Source organism: Polistes dominula, unplaced genomic scaffold, assembly GCF_049000335.1.
Source record: "Polistes dominula isolate Pdom_NZ unplaced genomic scaffold, Pdom_raw_medaka contig_82, whole genome shotgun sequence".
In the NCBI taxonomy this organism is placed as follows: Eukaryota; Metazoa; Arthropoda; class Insecta; order Hymenoptera; family Vespidae; genus Polistes; species Polistes dominula.
The window spans coordinates 113,180-133,064 of NW_028301046.1; the positions used below are offsets into that span (position 1 = coordinate 113,180).

General features: G+C 40.1%; 1 protein-coding gene across 12 annotated transcripts in view; it reads right to left on the reverse strand.

The window, feature by feature from the left end:
• The window catches only part of LOC107072214 (uncharacterized), a 198,905-nt gene that overhangs the window by 85,435 nt on the left and 93,585 nt on the right, over positions 1–19,885 (reverse strand). For 7 of the 12 annotated variants that reach the window (XM_015331970.2, XM_089175208.1, XM_015331965.2 and 4 more), the window contains one exon: positions 506–666. The exons of 3 other annotated variants lie outside the window; for them this stretch is intronic. In XM_015331970.2, coding sequence (XP_015187456.2) covers positions 506–593 — 88 coding nt within the window. In that variant the 5' untranslated portion in view covers positions 594–666. Of the gene's footprint in view, positions 1–505; positions 667–18,440; positions 18,509–19,885 lie in introns of all 12 variants that reach the window. 2 more of the 12 variants (XM_089175207.1, XM_089175209.1) reach the window with 1 other exon arrangement.

Here is a 19,885-nt window from a genome sequence, read left to right on the forward strand (position 1 = left end):
TTGTCTCACGACTTTAAATGAAAAATTCTTTTATACTTTGTCCATCTCTACTTATAATAATAAGTTATCCACAAGGAATATTTACTTAAAGATAATACATTAACGAAAGTCAAAAGGATAAAGAAAGAGAGAAAGAAAGGAAACTAGAAAATCGCATTAAGTAGTTTGGTGGACGGAGTGAGTAAATATTGTGCAGTTGTCTACTGTATATTTTGCCGAAGAAAATAAAATACTAAGAAGGAAAAGTTGTTGAACGATCGCGAACGCGTCGAGCTCGGTTCTGTTCATCGACATTTTCTACGGTAAATATCTACCCTTCGTTCTTGGATGCATCATTATCATTTCATCCCTTCCCACTCCACTTGTTTTTATCCTCGTCATTGTCGTGATCCTTCCCTCGTCTTCGTCGTCGTCGTCGTCGTTGTCGTCGTTGTCGTAGTTTCTTTTCACGACAAAGCATCCTACATCGTCTAAATCTTCGTCGTGAAAGCTCGAAGCTTCTTACCTCCTTGTCGCGAGTTGAAGGCACCGATGCTTCCTGCGAAGATTAGAAGCAGCACCGGGCTTAATAAGGCTCTCGAGGATGGCGGCATCTTTCTTGTGCTCCTACCGGCACATGCGCGACAGGGTCCTTCTTCTAGCCTGCTTCCCTCATCACAGCTCTCTCTGTAACGTTGAAAAAACAAAATGGAAAAAAGAATGAGTACTGGAGCTGGGGCTGGGGCTGCTGCTGCTGCCGCCGCCGCCACTACCACCGTCGCTACTACTCTTACAAGAGAAAAAAAACAAAAACAAAAAATAAGGTAAGAAGAAAAAGTGAACAACGTTTATAAAGTTAATCGAGGACCTTCTCGTTTCTCCTTTAAATGGAATCAAGTGCGACAGTTTATTTGACAATGGATTTTCTCGCTTTTAGATTATTATTGCCTTTTATTATTTCTAAATACTAATTAGGTATATTTTTTCTCAATCTGTTGAAATCAATAAATAAGAAGAAAAACCATATATGATAAGCACATTTGCGTTTGCGATCGTCGAATAAGACTTGCTATTAGCGTATCGCCGAAGATGCCAATTAAGCCTTTGTTCCACTGGCTGATTGCAATTACCGTTGCGGAAAGCGATTATCCGCGTAATTTTTGCCTTTGTAATTTCACTCGAGGTAGAGGCTCGGTGATTAACTCGTTTTCCATTTTTTATTTTTCATTTTCCATTTTCTTTTTTCTTCTCTTCCCTTCTCTTCCCTTCTCTTTCTTTCTTTTTTATCTGTTCTTCCTCTGCCAATCCGGTCAAGCTCGCATAGCAATTCGATTTTATGTTTCCACGAGCGTGTAATTTGAAAAAGAAGACTCAGACAGACATATAGTTAAAGAAAGAGAGGGAAAAGGCCAGGGATAACGTATAAATGTAATTATCATGATGGAATGAGTGTGTCATTGTGGTGCGTATAGAAACGCGCTCGACGTTTATCCCTTACTTCTCTTTCCATCTTTCAATCCCAAAAGTAGAATTTTCATTTTTCTGAAAGCTTCTTCATTACCCCACTCTTACGAATTCGTTAAATTTTACATCGACTTTAAACGTGGTCTGCTTAAATTAGCCACCACGGGATTAAGTCACGTAAATACTTCACCACTGACATTAGAGCCAAAAAAAGATCAACATATTATCTTACTAACTAATAATTATTAAATGATCTGTTTGGAAAGAAGAAATATAACGTTAACAGCTTTACTATGAATAGAAGAATCCTTGGAGATTATAAATCTGTAGGCACAGAGTATGTAGGATGATTAGGAAGCTTTTCGTCAACAATTGAATGTCCGAGAAGACCAAGACTCGGTTGTCCACAGTTGTACCACGAGAGGAAAAGGAGGAGATGATGGTAGATGCGGTTGTCGTCGTCGTTGACGTCGTCGTTGTCGTCGTCGTAGTTGTAGGTGGAGGTGGTGGTGGGCAAAATAGAGACGAGGGGGAAACCGAGGGTGGCCCCGGGGAGCGTTGGGTTTCCATTATGCTAAACCGCAAATGGAGTCCTGCGATCGAGTGTCTCTCTGTACCACCCCCGCAGGCGCGCACAATGGCGCTCGGAATAAGGCTCCTAAGGTGTAATGTTACCCAGAAATTAAATTCGCTCGTTCGCAGCGACGCAACGAAGGAAACGTCGGCGGCGTTACGCTGCCTTCCTCCCTTTCTCATTCCACTTCTATTTCTTTTCTTCTTGTTGTTTTTTTTTTATTTACCTTTCTCTCTCTCTCTCTCTCTATCATTCTCTATCTATATCGCCTTCCCTTTCTCTTTCTATTTATCTCGTTTACTCTCAACATCTTCCTTGTCACCTGGCACAAATGAACTTCGCCGCAGCGTATCGTTGCTGTTACCGTCGTATATATTCTCGAGTATACTTACATTTGTATGGGTATATATACATATACATATATACCGTGGAACGGTGTATATATGTGCAAGCGAGAAACAACTCACACGTGAACACTACTCGAGAAAGGACTCCCGTGACATTTGATCTTTTTACGGTAGAGTACTCTCTCTCTCTCTCTCCATCTCTCTCTTGTACTTTTTTCTTCTTGATGACGATTTTTCAGCTTCCGACGTGAACCAAGACCCTTTTTCGAGACGTCCGTTCGATAGAGAGACTTATATCGTGATGGGATTTAAATCGAGGTTTTCTTCGAACGACTTTTCTTCCCTCTTATTTTTTTGTCGATTGATCGACAAACGAATTTATTTGATATGCTACAATCGCTACTTTTTTGACGAGTAGACTTTTAATGGATATATTTGGAAAAGCTCATTCTCCGTAGCTTTGAACGATTTCGGCCCTTGAGCGCAAAGACCACCAAGTTGCAGAGACTTTATTGCGATCCTGCAAGCACGGCGAGAACGAGATTAGAACCGATTCGGGGGCGTATCGTCTTTCGAATTAGTACCAAGCTCATCCTTGTGGTCCGTTTCTTTGTGAAGAAAGCAACGAGTGAACGAGGAATGAACGAGGAATGAACGAGGAATGAACGAGGAATGAAAGAGAAATGAAAGAGAAATGAAACAGATGTAGAAGGAAAAGGGACAGCAAAATTAAGCTCGATACGTAGAGAGATTTGTAGTTTCTCTTTGTGAAACATCCATCACGATTTTCTATCTTCCTATTTACGAACAATACTCTCAACTTCAATATCAGCGACTCTTCGAACAAGATCAAAGATTTATATCGTTCTGCCCGGTTCGGTATTAAGCGCGTAACATAGGAAACAAAAGGAAAGAAAAAGAACAAAAATAATGGACGAATAGGGAAGAGAAGGAGAAGGAGAAGGAGAAGGAGAAGGAGAAGAAGAAGAAGAAAAAGTATCGTCGACGTCTTTCGAAATGAGGGTTGCGTCAGGGGGTGGTAACGTCCGTCTGTGGCTTCTTTCAGTAATTAAATTATAATTAAGGTAGAATCCTTTGTTCTCGTGTCGCCAGCCGATAACATTTCTTTCGTCTTGTCAAATAATGTCTGTTACTCTTTTTTGGGTTACGCATACTAGAAGAAAATGTAATTAAATATTAAATAAAATTGAGTCAACATTAAATAATATAATTCGTAGTTTGAAATGAATTTTATTACATCTTTTTTGTCAAGATTTGTTCGCATACGCATATATGCAATTGTTCTTTTCTTTTCTTCTACCGAGGAAAGATCGTAGCGAATTAATTCGTAAAGACAAGAACTAATTGTGCCGCGTACTACTCGAAGAGATAGATACTAGTACGAAGGTAGAAGGAAGAAGAAAAGTCTCTACATCATCTAACAGTTTCATGAGATTAAAAGGTCGAATAAGAGGAAGAAAAGAGGAAGAAAAGAGGAAGAAAAGAGGAAGAAAAGAGGAAGAAAAGAGAAAGAAAGTAAGGAAAAGACCGGATGAAAATCTCTGAACCGAGGAAAGGAAATAAGCGAGTAGCTAGTAGTTAAGAGAAAAAGCATAAGAAAAAGGTATAAAATGTTCTCTAGTAGATCCGCTACTTGATTTGCAACTCGCGTTCTCCCGATTTCCCAAGTTACGATGCTCTAGAAAAGAGCGTTCTCTTGTCCTGTTTGCTATTTACCAGATAAACTCGAAGAATTATGCAGTCGGACGTTCGTCTCGACGTTGTTTCCAAGAGGAAAAAGCTAAGACCTAAGAAAATTCATGTCCTCTTTTCTTCTCCAAATGCATTAATCCGATATACGTAGGAATAAGTCTGAAAGAATTTCGAGAGCCACTTTAGCAAACCTATTCTGATTTCAAGATACGATGAAAAATTTGCTAATTCGTAGAGATAAAAAATACAAGGAGAAATGTATGAAACATTTAATGAAATTTTGTTGACGCAAGATCAACGAGGAGAGTTTAATGGGCTGTTTGCAGCAATTATTCAAACTCATCGTTAAACGCTACTAATCTTGATTAAAATTAATATGTAAATTTGTCGAAGATAATAAGAGTATTTTTGATAATTAACGAAAATGAAGTTGTTGGCTGAAGTGAACAAGCGAACCGAAACTAAAAAGATAAAGGAGCAAAAGAAGGAGAGAGTATAAAAATGGACAAGGGTGTCTTATCCAGCGGGAAATGTGCACACTTTTCCGAGTTCTTTCGCAGCCAAGTTCGTCGTTCTTGGGTCAACGGTTGGCAATCTTAGCTGCGCGTCTGGAGATCGGCCATTTGCCAGACGAAACATTGAACATTCGTAGCGTTGATTCGTTGGTTATTATGGTCGACGCGTATGGTAGGTGCCGTGGGGTACACAACCCCACGTAGGGGGAAGGGGGTGGCAGAAGGCGTGGTCGAAAGGAGTACCGAGCGAGAGAAAAGAAAAAGGAAAGCTAACTCCCAAGGAAGTTTGATGAACGATTGCGAAAGCGTTAGCTCGCATCTTTCAGATCGACTTTTCCCTCTCGAAAATACGATCGCAGGAACTTTCTTGTCTTGGAGATCTTCGAAATCGGTAGGAGCATTTCTTTCAAGGATTTCGTCCAACGTTCGCGATCGATTGAGAAGCACGAGGTAAAAACTTCGGGGCAATCGTGGTACTTTTCTTTCTCTCTTTCTTATCTTATTTTCTTTTTCTTTCTCATCCTTCTTGGTCGTTGACCTCGTAAGAACGAACCAAGGTGTATCGTTTTCTCTTGCTCTCCTTTTTCTTCTTTATCGAACAATCCCTCGCGTAAATAATTCGTAGGAAAACGTTCAAACTAAAAGATAAACCGTGACGATAATGATGATTGACGGGTACTAGGAACAAACGTTTTTTTTTATCGTATGACAAAATGATATCGAAAAAGCATTGATCGTCTTCCTTTATATTTCATGAATTAAGAAAACGCGTAAGTTAATAGGAGAGATCTCGTCGATGGAAACGAGCATTAGGACAAAAAGGCGATTTACCAAGGTACCAAGAAAATGAATACGACGCTTTGTCCATTACGTTCCATCGCAGTTCTCGTACGTACGATTATTATTGGTCTTTCGCTACCTCCGTTGGAGCCTTTAACTGGTAGTTAGCTTTGGATCTTCCCATTTTGCCCCCATTCTCTCTTTCGCTTTCTCCCTCCTATTACACATTACTCGAATTCAAAGACATTTTCGACGATTTGCTACACGCGCAGAGTTTCCAAGTCCCTCCTTTGCTCTTCCCCTTGCTCACCCTCTACCAAATGTAACAACGAGCAATGCCATCCACGTCCCTCTCGTCCTTTCTCGTCTCGCCGCGGGGAATGCGATTCTCCGTGCCGCCGCGTGGAGCCAATTACTACGTAAGAAACGTTAACTTAGTTTGTCAAGCAGTTAACAGGAAGCGACCCTCTCTCTCTCTCTTCCGGCTAGTCCCTCCCTGTAGGTAGGATAAGGTGATAGCGAGCGCCACGGGAGGAAGAGATATCGAGTTATAGTTGGAACAGTCTCTCTCCGCCCCTCTTTCGTTCGTTCCGCGAATACGCTCTTGCACAAGACGACGACGACGACGACGACAGAGAAACATAACGTAAGAGGAGCTCTCGAGCAACCTGAAATTTCAGGATCGACTGTTCAAGTTTTGACAGTTCGGCGCGAAACTAACCTTAACCGTTCACCACGCGCACGCGTACCTATATAGTTATGTATTTGCTTGTGTACCACGGTTCTCAGTAATTTCGAAGCAAAAGAGAACGAGGAAACTCTCGTAACTGCGTCGACCACCGTTTGTCGTTTCGTTGGCATCGATCGTACTGAATCATGCTCGATATTATGCACCAGAAGGATCGGAAGTCACGCCATTTCTTGAGAGCTTCATGTACCGAGAATTGAAGAAAAGCACAGGTTTTAGTATAACATCGATTTTCGATTCAGCGAAAAAGACAAATTTTCTTTCATGCGAGTGTAACTGATATTATAAATTATAAACAATACTATATTTAGCATTGCCGTCAATGCGTTAAATCACAAGGTTCGATGGAAAATTATTTGCAATAAGTTTGACGCGTTCATAAGGTTTCCCTGGGATTCGGTAAGATCGACGAATAGTTTGGGCAACTTCGAACTTCGTTAATGGACAAACTATTTTAATAACATCGTATTAAACTTGGAGATTTCGCAGCGAAGCTTCGTGAGATTCTTGACGAATTTGCCTGGATATAGATTTTTTCTTTTCCATTTTTCTCTCCTTTCATCGAAATATATATTAAATTATTAATCACGTAGGTTAAAATCGAGCGTGTATGAAATTAAGACGTAAAAAGAGTTAGCTGATTTTTTTCTTTCTACGAGCAAGATATCACGAGAAGTTTGCGACGAAATATAAATCATGCAGAGCGTCGGCCTGTACGCTTTCATTAAAGAGATTCGAAAAAGATACCAGTGGTCGTATTTAAAGCTAAACTACCTACTAACGAAGTATCGCGTGCGAGATTGTTCAAAGTATTCACTGGTCGTGGAATAACGCGTGCGATTCGTGCTTGTATAATCGACAATTCCTCTCTCTCTCTCTCCCCCCCACACCCTTTTTACCTTTGTCCCGGCTCACTCAAGTTACGAGGTGTCGTTCAAAGTGTTTGTTGTCCGATCGGACATAAACGAGCCAGCGAGAAAGCGATTCTCTTCGTAAACTCGCTGGCCAATTACGTCTCGTATAACGTGTAGCATTGTTGTAGGGACGAGTTAGAAACCCTGACCCTTTAGGATATATCGACGGAGTCAAGGAAAAGAAGAAAGATATAACGTATATCCTAGTACGGTTGCAAACTTATTCGAGTTATAACGATTGCTGGTCAGCACCTAGAGACAGAAAACTTTTATGAGAGACCATCGTCGACTCGGTGGTGTCTTTCTCTCTGTTAAACTCTTGTGAAATGCAATAACTATCAATACCTAAGTGAATTTTCTTTCTTCTTTTGTTGATACTGCAATACTAGCAACCGCAATATTTCATATACTGAAATAGAAAAGATTGTATTTTTTTCCCAAATAGTATTGGACGTGTTCAGCGAAGAATACGTAACCGGTGCTTTGGTTTGCGTCAGGGTTGCAAGTAGCGAAGCACGAGCCGGATAAAACATGAAAGCTTGCCGCGTAAAGTTGCCCGATGAAGCTGTACGTGCACTTGTATAATCTTACGCGAACGTATAATTATGCAGCTACGGACTTTGCGCGGCTTGAATTGCGGAAGCGCGTAATGCAAAATCGGTTCTACGATGGAGCCAAGCGGCCGGCTTTGAATTTTAATACGCTCTACTAGTCCATGGATGCAGCGTAATAAGGCTTTTCCTCGGTTACGTTGGCAAGCTCTATCGTTTACTACAAAACACGACCTAACATTTCATGCAATACGATCGAAACAAAATGAGCAATGAAACTTTTAATCGTTATTTTCTTTATTTATACGTGAAACATTCAATTAACACAAATCATTTATATTTTATGTCGATAATTAAACAATTCAATTACATTTGATGGAATATCAATTTGCAACTAAATTATCAATAAAATATTATCGAGAAACGTCGTATCGAGTTAATCAAATTTTGATATCGTTCACATCGAAGTGTATTATTAATCAAATGTTCAAACTCTTATAAAAGACTATTAAAAAACCATTTCCTTTGGTTTCTATAACGAGAAAACAATTAAGAGAACGTTCAACGTTCAACTGTGTTAATCTTTTCTATTTTCGTCGTATTCCTTTTGTAATCTCTTTTACGAAAGATTTCTTCGAGAAAGAAACGAAGAAAATGTATTTCGAGCTCGTTAGCCCATCCCGAGACGTTAATTTGGACATTTGCGTTTAGCTTGCATTTAACTCCGGAATCGTTGTTGCAACGGACGTCCTGTTTTCGTAATGTCGGAGAAGAAAATAGATGGAATTATTAGTCGACTAGAGGTAGTAATAGCGTTAACCGTAACAATGACTAATGACGCGCTCCGGTCATTCGCAGGATGCACACGATAATCTTTGTTTTTTCGTCCTTTTGTTTTTTCGGAAGCTGCTTCAACCAATGGCCAACGATGGCCAACGATGGCCAACGATGGGTTCTCGCGTGTGCAAGTAGAAAGGGGTGTTAAGAATATGATGGATAATGCTGCACTTCCATAGAAATCCGGTGGAATTGGTTGAAAGCCGTTTGCGGTTGAAACGGTGGCAAATACTAACCGGATTATTTCCATAATGTTGCTTGCCTAACATTATTTGTTTTTTTCTTTCTAACCGAAAGGCAACTTAATTGAGCTAACGTAGTTAGTTGGCACTGTAACTACCTTCTCCAACAATATCTATATGCATATTATATATTACCAGGCATCGTGTATATATAACATATATCATATTATATTTTGAAACCGCGCTAGTCTCTCGACCAACTTACAACCCCTTTCGCTTACCTAGCCTTACTTTTGCGAAGAAGAAAATTCTTCACAAATTTTACACAATTTTCTTCCCTTTGCTAAAGTAAATTTAGCCAACGTCGAGAGAAGGTAGAAGAAAATTTTCGGGTTTATCTTGGGGGGGGGGTGGGGGGGGGAATTGTGAAACTTTTCGACGAACGTTGCATTTCAAAGCAGGGAAAACGATCAATTGGAATCGATACGATTTTCACATAGAATTATAAGTTATAATCATTTATAAACTTATTACACATTCGAAACTAATGAAAGAGTTACACATACGTAACAAATATGTAACAAATATGTAACAAATATGTAACAAATATGTAACAAATATGTAACAAATATGTAACAAATATGTAACAAATATGTACTATTCTCGTTCATCAGATACAGTCAGACTGGCCGAAGAAATTTAATGCTTAATCCGTAATGGAAGTAGTGCATGGCTCGGAGTTGTTTTGAAACTCGTGGAACGTGCGTAGTGTACGTGTCCGTTGTTCTAAGAGAAGGTGTGCGGATACGCAGATTTACGCGAAATAACACGTACGCTTCTGAAGCCGGGAAGCATCTCGTTGGCAAGAGAGAAGGGAATAATGAAAACAGAGGGAAGGAGAACTAGATACGAGGAGCTAAGGCAAAGTCTTACGAGGGTAGCTTGCTAGGTTGTGAAGGGGATGAAAGGGGTGTAGAGGGGATTTGAAGGAAGTCGTGCTAAGCAACTTAGATTAGTTCAATCGACTGGCCTTCTCTGGCGAACCGCCAGGCCAAATTGTCAAGAGAATTGCTCTCCGGTTCTTGCTATATCCCTTCTACCACTATACTTCTACCACTATACTTCTACCACTATACTTCTCCTATCTTTTTCCTTCCTTCCTTCCTCATTCTCCTCCTCCTCCTCCTCCTCCTCCTCCTAGTCGGACACGATCTTCTTGAATACGTGAAATAACATTAGCTTTGCCATCCTGCAAAAGGAATATTAGATAAAAGTCAATCACGATTAGTTAGTTACCTTCTCGCGTAGATGTATATTATAATAACGTTGAAAGAGTTCCTAGCCGAGCTTTTCTTCTACCCCCTACATAATACGAAATATTAACTCGACCAAAGTTTCCCTTAACGTCTCCTCGTCGCAGCATCTCGCGACTCTATTTCATTTTCTTCCTAAGGTAAAGAAGAAGATTTGGTAACGTCCCAACGTGTCCACGAATAACGAATCAGAACGAAGATTAATCGACTCTGACCGCGAATATTCGAGAATAATACTTCTCCGAGGTAGCAATGACTCCGAATCAAGCATTCGTCGGTAGAAGTTTTTCAACTTCTATGAGACGAGATGAATGATTATATTATGATATCAGGTATATTTAGCTCTCTCACTCTCTCACCGTATACATAGATCTACTTTTTCTCCACTCAAGCGTCGCGATCGACGTTATAAACGTATAATACCATGTGCTCTTTCGTTTTATTGGATTTCGTGTAAGGGCGGTGTCGTTTTTCCAGGTTAGCGGCCGGCGAAGAACCCCAGCCGCGTCCTCATCTATCATCCGCCTCTACCGTGTGCCGAGTCATTTAGCAAACGTCTCTTTGAGATTCCATCTTGCTGCACCTGCGCGCTCCTTCTTCCTTCCTTCCTTCCTTCCTTCCTTCCTTTCTTCCTTTCTTCCTTCCTTCCTTTCTTCCTTTCTTCCTTCCTTCCTTTTCATTCGAATGATTCTCTCGTAATCGTGCTTCTTTTCTTCAAACTCCTTCTCTCTCCTCTTCATTTTTTCATTTTCTTTTTCTTTTTCAAATACCATGCAAGGATGAAGAGATTTTCTTTCATCCGTTACGCTATAAAGTCAACTGCCTGATTTCACGATAGAATTTTTTTTACAAACAACTCAATTTCATGATGTATTTTTATATTTTAAATGAGCAATCGGACGAGAGACTCGTATCGAGAAAATAATTAGTAAATGTAAAAGGACTATGGGCACATGGTCGGTAAGGTCGAATCCCTGAACGAATAACCGATGTGAGAGTTTCCTCGGCTTAATCCGGTTCCTTCGAACGATCGATGCTAAGATCCGCTCCACTGGCTGTTATTCCAAACGACTATCTCTTTCTTTCTCCTATCATATCTCCTTTGCTCGTTAACGAATCCTGACCTCCTTTTGTTCTCTACCATTCTACATCCTCGTAATACATTGTCCTACGATGTCTGCATTGTCTCGTGGACAACTCAGCCACGAAACGGACGACGTATCTCTTGCCATTTCTCTTTTCCTCTTCTCCATACCAGAGCGCGAGTCAAATCCTTTTACGAATGATAGAAGATTCCACTACGTGTACCAGTGTAAACTCGGTTTACTTCCCATACCCTTTATCCTGTTTACTCTCTCTCTCTCTCTCTCTCTCTCTTTGTATATATAATATATTTAAAGATATCGATTTTGGTGATATTACTAAAAAAAAAAAAAGATAGGGACGCCTTGGTTTTAAAATGATATTACACATCCTAAAACCTGTCGAACAGCATTTATTTATCAAAGTGTCTTGAGCAAAAGTATCCCGTTTTTTCTACCACAATCAGTTATCTTCATCTTGGCGAACCCTTCTCGGTGATGAACTTTTATGACCTTATCGAAGACACAAAAGATCAAACAGAAAGGGGGAGCAAAGACTCGACGTCTTGTTGAAGAGTACAAGAAAAAGAGAGAGATAGAAAGACAGGAATAAAGTGATAGGACTGTAGTAACAACTAGAGAGAAAATGAACGTAGGGCCAACGTAGGGCATCCTGTAACTTCATCGCTAGTCGAAATCCTTATCTGTCCGGAGGGTTAATCTCAGAGAATCCCTTTCGCTCGGTGTTATCTTCTTTAGGTCGAAAACCCCTATAGTATCTCGAAGACGAAGACCACGTAGACGCGAAGACGGTAAGAGTTCGCAAACGCACCAACACAAACGACGACAACGACGACGACTACTTTGACGCCACAGCCGCCGTCGGCAACTTTTCAACTCTTCTCAATAAATCTCTTGGTGCTCTGCCTTTCCGCGACTTTTCTTCCTTTTCTCTTTCGCTTCTTAGTTCCTTTTCTTTCCTTTTTCTCTCTGTATCACCGAAACGTCGTCTCAAACTGTCTCTTCTCTTTTCTTCTGCTTGTCCGATTTCTATTTTTTCCTCTTTTCTTTTTCTTTCGCGAATCTTCATTTATAATATACTACTGAAATATTATAATTCATAAAAGTTTGAATCCAATATTATAACCGATATAAACTTATAAATTATCTAAACATTTCGTCGACGAATTTGTACGAATACGCGTACAGAAAAACATGTATTTTGCAAGTATGCAACTAACTCTGCGTGACCACAAGTTTTTATCGTTTTTTTTTTTTTTTTTTTTTTTTTTCATCCCCTTGTCCTTCTTTCGTTTCATGGACCAACGTGCTCGACTACTTTTCTTCTCTTTCCTGGATCCTTCTTATTTTGTCCTGTTATAGCGCGTCTACCACTGCTGCACCACTGCACTGCACTCTCAACCTAGTTTCCAATGTCTCGCTTCTCTTATTTCTTTCTTTCGTTCTTCCTTTCTTTCTCTTGTACTCTTTGTACTGTGTAGAAACGTATATACATATCCTCTTCTTTCTACGAGCACGATAGAGTTAGATGTTTTATAAGTGGCTCAACCAAGAGTGCTGACCGCGATCATGCGGTTTCTCGTACACCGACACGACACGACACGACACGACACGACACGACACGACACGACACGACACGGACTTTTCTCTACTTTACTCTTAGCGTTAACGTAACGTTCGCTAAGTGACTGTTTTTAAACATTAACATTTTTGTTCGAGTGTCCACGAGAGAGAACGACGAGAACTCGACCACGAGATTTTTTTCCTTTTACTCTCGGCCTGCTAAAACATACCTAATTACCACGAAACTTTTAGAACCGAGTAAAACTGCAGGATTATCTCGATGATGGGAAAAAATAAAATTTTACTTTATGACTGATAGTATTCTTAATCGTTTGATTAAAGGAAAGCTTCAAACTTTATTTTACATTCAATTGATTATTGTAATAATCAAATTATTATGAACAAGAAAGTTCATAATCTCGAACATTCACTTCATAGTTATCCTTGTGAATCTGTCTTTCTCCGTGCATCCTCCTTCAAATGAGAACAATAAGAAGAGAAAAGAGGTCGGTCGCACGAAATTTGTCCACCAAAATGAAAGACTTATGAATTTTGTAATAGAAATGAATGCAAAGTAACTACTCGAGCGAAATGTACCTTACAGTCATTTTCGCAGGAGCGTCAATTTGATGAAATTGATGTTAATATCAAGCAGCAACGTTATTATTTCGAGTAAGAATTTAACCGATAACGCGAACGAATGAAAGAATATAAGAATGGAAGAATATGGTAGGTGCGCGGGCTAGATAGATTATAATCTTCTCCGACGAAATTATCGAAGTAATCGGAACGACAACATTTTCACTCGTTCAACATTAAATGCTTCTTCTTCATTATTTACAGCAAACGTCAATTCTTGGTGAAGGCGTTTAAAAGACCGTGTAAATTTATCGATTGAGAGTTAGCGACAGGAGGAAGATGGAGAAGCACACATACATACATTGAATATATAGGATTTTCCTTTGGCAGAAAAGTGGAATGTTGGAAAAATCATTTAAAAAATGCATTATTCACTGAATCTTATAGATTTAGGTAGGTATATACATTTATAGTAGATCCTACAGACTTTGAAATGCGAATGGGATGTGGTAATATATGGTATAATACGTTCTCTTCGTATAAGGTGAGATAACGCGTGGGAAAAAGAGATGGAGAGAGTAGCAGAGAATCTCTATGTATGTTTATCTCTGTGCGTATGTAAAAGTGCAGGAGAGAGAGAGAGAGAGAGAGAGAAAGATCGATTAAAGGGCGAGCAGAGAACTATCTGACGCTCTCACGCTTTCCGCAAAAGTCCAATTTGTTGGGACGGATGTAAGCTGATTTCGAGGTGGTCAGAATGAGAGTGAGAGAGTGTCTCTGTGCGATTTCTGTGCGATTTCTGTGCGATTTCAGTGAGATCTCTGTGCGATCTCTGCGCGATCTCTGCTCGTATTTCGGCGGATTGGAATACGTTTCGGTGCTGGTAACACGTCCGGTACCGAGTTACGATCGGCAAGCGCAGTCCGACACGCTCCAGGGAGCGTACCACGTACCATCGTTCCTCCTCGTAAACTCCAATCGGTGGGTGGCTCTATCGATCCACGACAGGCTATAGATCCGAATAGAACATTTGTGTCATCGTCTTTTTCCATCTCTTTTCCTTCCTATTTTCAGTCGCCGCCCCGAGGCTCCAAAGAGAATCAACGCGCTGACTTAATTAGGCGTCGAAGTGGAATTAGGAGTCAACAATGGAAGCTCCATTTTCCTCTCCTCGCTTTCTTCTCGGTTTTCCTTCGCCGGCTTTTCCCGGCGAAAACTTTGTCCGCTTTCACATCGATCCTTCCACTGTTGCTACTACCACTAATACTTTACACTATTTCTACTGCTATTACTCAACGAACAATCCTCCAACTGTCTTCCTCTTTTATTCAAACTATCTGACACAGAAAGAGAGAGAGAGAGAGAGAGTGAGAGAGAGAGAGAGAGAGAGAGAGAGAGAGAGAGAAAACGGACATTGCGTGTCGTTTCTCATTCAGGTCCCTGCTTTATCTAGAAATTACGGTTATGAAACACTCTGTACGTACGTACATTGGTACCACTAGGAAAATTCACGAACGGACGAAAATAAGCTTTGTATTCTGCCTTTCTCTTTCTCCGTCTGTCTGTCTGTCTATCTTTCTTGCTAACTCTTTTAGATGGAAGGGGAAAGCTGTCGAAAGTGCCGAGGTAAGCCGATTTCATGATGGACCAGGGTTCTACTCTCGTTGTTCGTTTCTGTTCAACATAGACGAGCGAGATCTTCCTCCCGTAACGAACTACCAATCCTAAAGTCCTGAATTTATAAAAAAGGAGAGAGACAAAGTCTTCCGATTTTCGATAATACTCTTATTTCTGTTCAAATAAAAATCATCGACACGAGAGTGTTTTCGCATCGAGAAACGAACGGAATAAATTTCAGTGGACGGCTCAACGTTATCCATCTTTTTGCTATTTCTCTTTCCCTCTCGTTGTACGAGATTCGAGGGAATTTTATAGGTGGGCGTAAAAAATCATTGAAATTCTAGTCTCTCTCTTTTTACGAGACGGCAGGGCGCGTCGAGACCGTGACGGTCAAGCTTCCTGCTCGCTACCTGCCCCGCTACTACTTGCGTGTCTACTACTACTCCCGCATGCATGTATTTCTACGTACACGCGCCTGCGATGCTTTTTTCCCAGAGCCATCGACCGCGTTGCGCTACTGTTTTATAAAGCGAAACCCCAGGACTTTGACCCAACCCTTTACTCGCGTTCGGAGGGAACAAGGTGAGCTAGTGGGCGGTCTGTATCGAAGTAAGCCGATTTTATGGCCTTTTCTCGTGGGGAAATACCTATTTCGCTTTCGAACCGCATCACGAGCCGCTGACTCTGTAAGAAAAGTGACTACCTTTCGTCCAATAGCCGTGAAGAGAAGAAGAAGAAGAAGAAAAAGACTGAACGCGAGCTTATATCTATGCCGGACCTTAGCTAGTTGTTTTCTCTTTCTTTCTTTCTTTCTTTCTTTCTATTTTCGAAAGCATCCACACAACGAACTGCCTCGGAATTTATGTAAGACGACGAGCGATTTCGAATTTTACTGCTTTTCTCTATCGCACGCTTATACCTAGCACTCGATTTCTGCCCTGGTGGATCCGATAATTGAATTTCGCGGGCGCGGGAACAGTCGCGGAGAGAACTTTTACTTCTATCCTCGTACCTGCGGTTAGAATCTTCTCTTTTTACGAGACTTTTCAACCCTCCTGACGTAACCTGCGTACTTTCTCGAAAGAATAGAAAGAGAGACAGAAGATCTTTTATTTTCTTCAAAGTTTGTCGGATATTCACGACGCTATACGCGCTGTACGATTGTCTTCATTCACCAATAAAGTCTAGGCGTTTCCTTTCAAATTCTTCAAGACTACTAAACCTTAATATTGTTCCCCTATCTACTTTATTGACTTATTCGATATAACTAATCTAATTCCATCGTAATTTTGATCGATCTAAATCTATTTATATCTATACCTATACCTATATGTATATACTATATATTCATATTAGTATCATAGAGATTGTTGGGAAATAGAATAGGATCATAGGAAAAAAAAAAAAAAAAAAAACAAAAAAAAATAAAAAACATAAAAAAAAGCAGGAAAAATAAAGAAACAAAAGTCCGGTCGATGTGAAATCCCAGCAAACGTCGAATTGAATCCGGTTGCATCAATTAAAAAACAGTAAAAAGAGTAGAGAACGAGGGGAATGATAAGAGGGGAATCGGGGAAGGGGAATCGAGAGGCGGATATTCGAGGACGATAGGATTGATCGAGAACGGAGAGTAGATGGTCGAAAATTCGTTATAATTTCACGCTGGACCGATCGATACCAATCGTGAATCCCATCACGGAATATCAGATTACCGTTTCGTCGTTCGTAAAATAACGATAGAGCGAGCGAGCGAGCGAGAGGGAGGGAGAAAAAGAAGAAATAATAGATGGAATAATGCTAATCGCATTGATATTCGGCTCGATTGATTTTCCACTGTCGCGTCAAACGGCGGGAACGCGCGCGTACACGAGGAGCGCGAGATAATAAGGGAGGAAAAATCGACAAGATGGTAAAAGAGAACGAAAAAGGCGAGGAAAATAAATCCGCGAACGACGATGTGATCCGTTCGCGCAGAGTCAGCGCAATCGAGTCGAGCGCGTAACTATTACTCCGGTGAAACGACGTGGCGACAGAAGGAAAAAGAAAAAGGGACAGATAAATGGACGGATGAAAAGAGAAAATGAGAATCAGGGAGAAAGACAAAGTTGTCTATCCAAACGAAAATTACAATTTTCCGAGAGGAGTGTCGCACGAAAGCAGCAGATAATGCGGAAAATGTGAAATTGTGAAATCTGCCGTTGGAGCGAATTAATGATGCTGCACTAGTTACAAAAGTGGCCTAAGGCGTTACAAGATACTATTGAAAATCGTGTCGAATCTAGCCCCACAAACATTTTTTTACATACTCTTCTTCGTCTTCGTCTTCTTCTTCTTCTTCTTCTTCTTCTTCTTCGTCTTCTTTTTCTTCAGTTTGCTAACATTCAAGCAACTTTCCTCTACAAATTTTCAACCTAACGACTGGACTATGGCAAGGTATTCGCCGTCCGAGGAGAAATCTCATCTAAGTTTCTAAGATAATCGCGAGCTTGGAAATTGGAAGTCTCGTAATAACAGCTGCTTGATCGCGGTAACTTTGGCGTAGAAGCTTTACGATCATTTTCCTTTTAATGAAATGCAAATGCATATATGACGTTGATTTTACTACGAACCAAAAAATCATTATTTCAAATAACAAACGTCCGTCGTGTTTTAATGACATTTTGCTCCAACATATTTTTCTACGACAAGGATAAATCATTGTTCATTGTATCGAAAAATAAAACAATAAAAAATATGTTAAACAGAGTTTTGGTCGCGCTGAGAGAAATTTCGTTGAACGGGCATGGATCATCGCGAGCGCATATTTGCAACTTGCCGGAAGAGCCGCAAACAATCAAGCGTCCCGTCGGTGGGAACAACCGCGAGTAGTACCACTTGTCTCGTCAGCGGAGAATTGAGCGAGCCATGTATGTCGCTCGAATCTCGACCAAATTTTTGGCCGACCCTCGAGTATGCTTGACATCGCGTACTCGGATGGATCAACGTTCGTAAAGCGTGATGATCCACGCTACCGAATACCCTCAATGAATCTGTATAAACCACCAAATTTCAATTGAGATCATTCGTCGTCTATCGCTTAATCTCTACCATATATCTATTTATCATCTACTCTTCTTTCTTTACAAATTTAATTTAAGCTTTCCAACAAAATTCTATCGCAAACTTCCTGCTCACCTTCCTACCTTCGTACTTTACTCGCGATTAGTGTGGATATATGAAGCATCAATCGTAAATTCGCTCAAGTAAGAACACTCTGCGTTAAACGAAACGCATCCATGAAATAAGATCGAATAGACGATCGATTTGACGTTCTTTTCCTCTCTCTCTCTCTCTCTCTCCCTCTTGATTTTCGAGGATCTTTTTAAATCATCGTAAGCGTCGTATAAATCCATTCGTTCCTATCGTTGTTCCAAGAGAACACGATTTCATGCTATTCGATTTGAATATTTAAGTCAACTCTTTCTCTCTTTTTCTTTCTTTCTTTCTTTCTTTCTTTCTTTCTTTTACGCTCTACTTTTATCGATACGTGGATAATACTTGTTCACTAAACGAAATAAAACTCGAATCGACTCTACGTACGAGAATCTCGATGAGAAGGGTTCAGCATTTTCTAATCACATTTAAGAGCTTTACTTTTGCCAACATACATTCGACTTACTAATTAATTCCACTTAGAATTAGTCCACTAAAAAGAATTCCTTTTCGTTGCTATCTCGATTATTTTACCTGAAACAAAAAGAAAACGAAGCTACGTGAAATAATAGTTGGAAAAATAAAAATAAAATAAAGAAATTTAAGATTATATTCGCTTTAGGATAACGTCAATCCCAAAACGATTTATTCTTTTATCTTATCGCTTAGTTTTCTCTTGAATTTTGAAGAAATAGGGGATGAGGAAAAGGGAGAGACTAAAGAAAGAAAGAAAAAAAGAAAAGTACTAACGTGGTACGTGAGAAAAGGAGATCTCGAGTACAATTAGGCTGGCACCCTAGGGCGCAGTTCCTCTCATACTCGCCGTTCCTGTGCCGAATTCTAAAGCCCTCTTCCTCGCGGATCGAACACTTTTCTCCGTATAACTGGAGAGGGAGAGAGAGAGAGAGAGAGAAAGCAGTCGCGTTTACCCTTGGGGCACGAGAGAAACCAGGTTCACCATCGAAATCGTCCTGTGCCGAAGGCTGAAGAAGCAGAAGAAGAAGAAGAAGAAAAAGAGGAAGAAAGTCAAAGAGGGGAAAACTAGGATCGCGGTTCTGCCACCGGCAGACTGCCATAATTGCAGCGAATTAAATTCGTTTCTCTCTCTCTCTCTGTCTGTCTTTCTATTTTTCTTTCTTTTTTTCGCGACACCCGACGGAAATCACTTCGCTTCTACTCTCTTGCGTCATTATTTTCCACGATTGCACATCGCCTTCCAGATTTCACGTACTCTGTCTACCTGTTCTCCCTAGCTTCGTTAACGAACTTCGTCAGGTTCATCGAGTTTTTGTTAACGATCCGTAGGACAGTGGTTTTCGTTATACCAAAAAAACTTCCCACAGAGAGAAAGAGGGTCTAACCTTTATTATTTTTTTCCCTTCACTTTTTCTACTTTCATAATGGGGACGAGGATATGTCTACAAAGTTACGGTATTTTATAATTACGATTGATATCTATGAATATCGTTGAACTTTTAATTATTTAGATTGAATTCTAACTTTTTTATATACAAAATATTTTAAGAAATTTAACTTACGCCTTATTTCATTTGTTTTTCACATAAAAATATAATCGTAGGATTGGTCTCATTTATGAATTTTGTTCTTGCAATCAGATAACGCATTGATGAACGCATTGATGAACGCATTGATCTACGCTTAAACTAACGTTCGATAAGTTATCTCTTATAAGCTATCTCTTTCTGTCTCGAATTGTACTTAAAAAGTTGTAACCTACTTCTTTGAAAGATTCGTATCTAATGATTCGGAAGAAATTGTATACCTTCGCAGGGGTAGGAAATTTCAAATGGCGAGGTTCTATCAAGAGTAAAGTTTTGATAACTACGATTTCGATGGCTCGAACGCGGTCTTTTCAATTAGCGAAACAGTATAGATTTTCTACGGGAAATG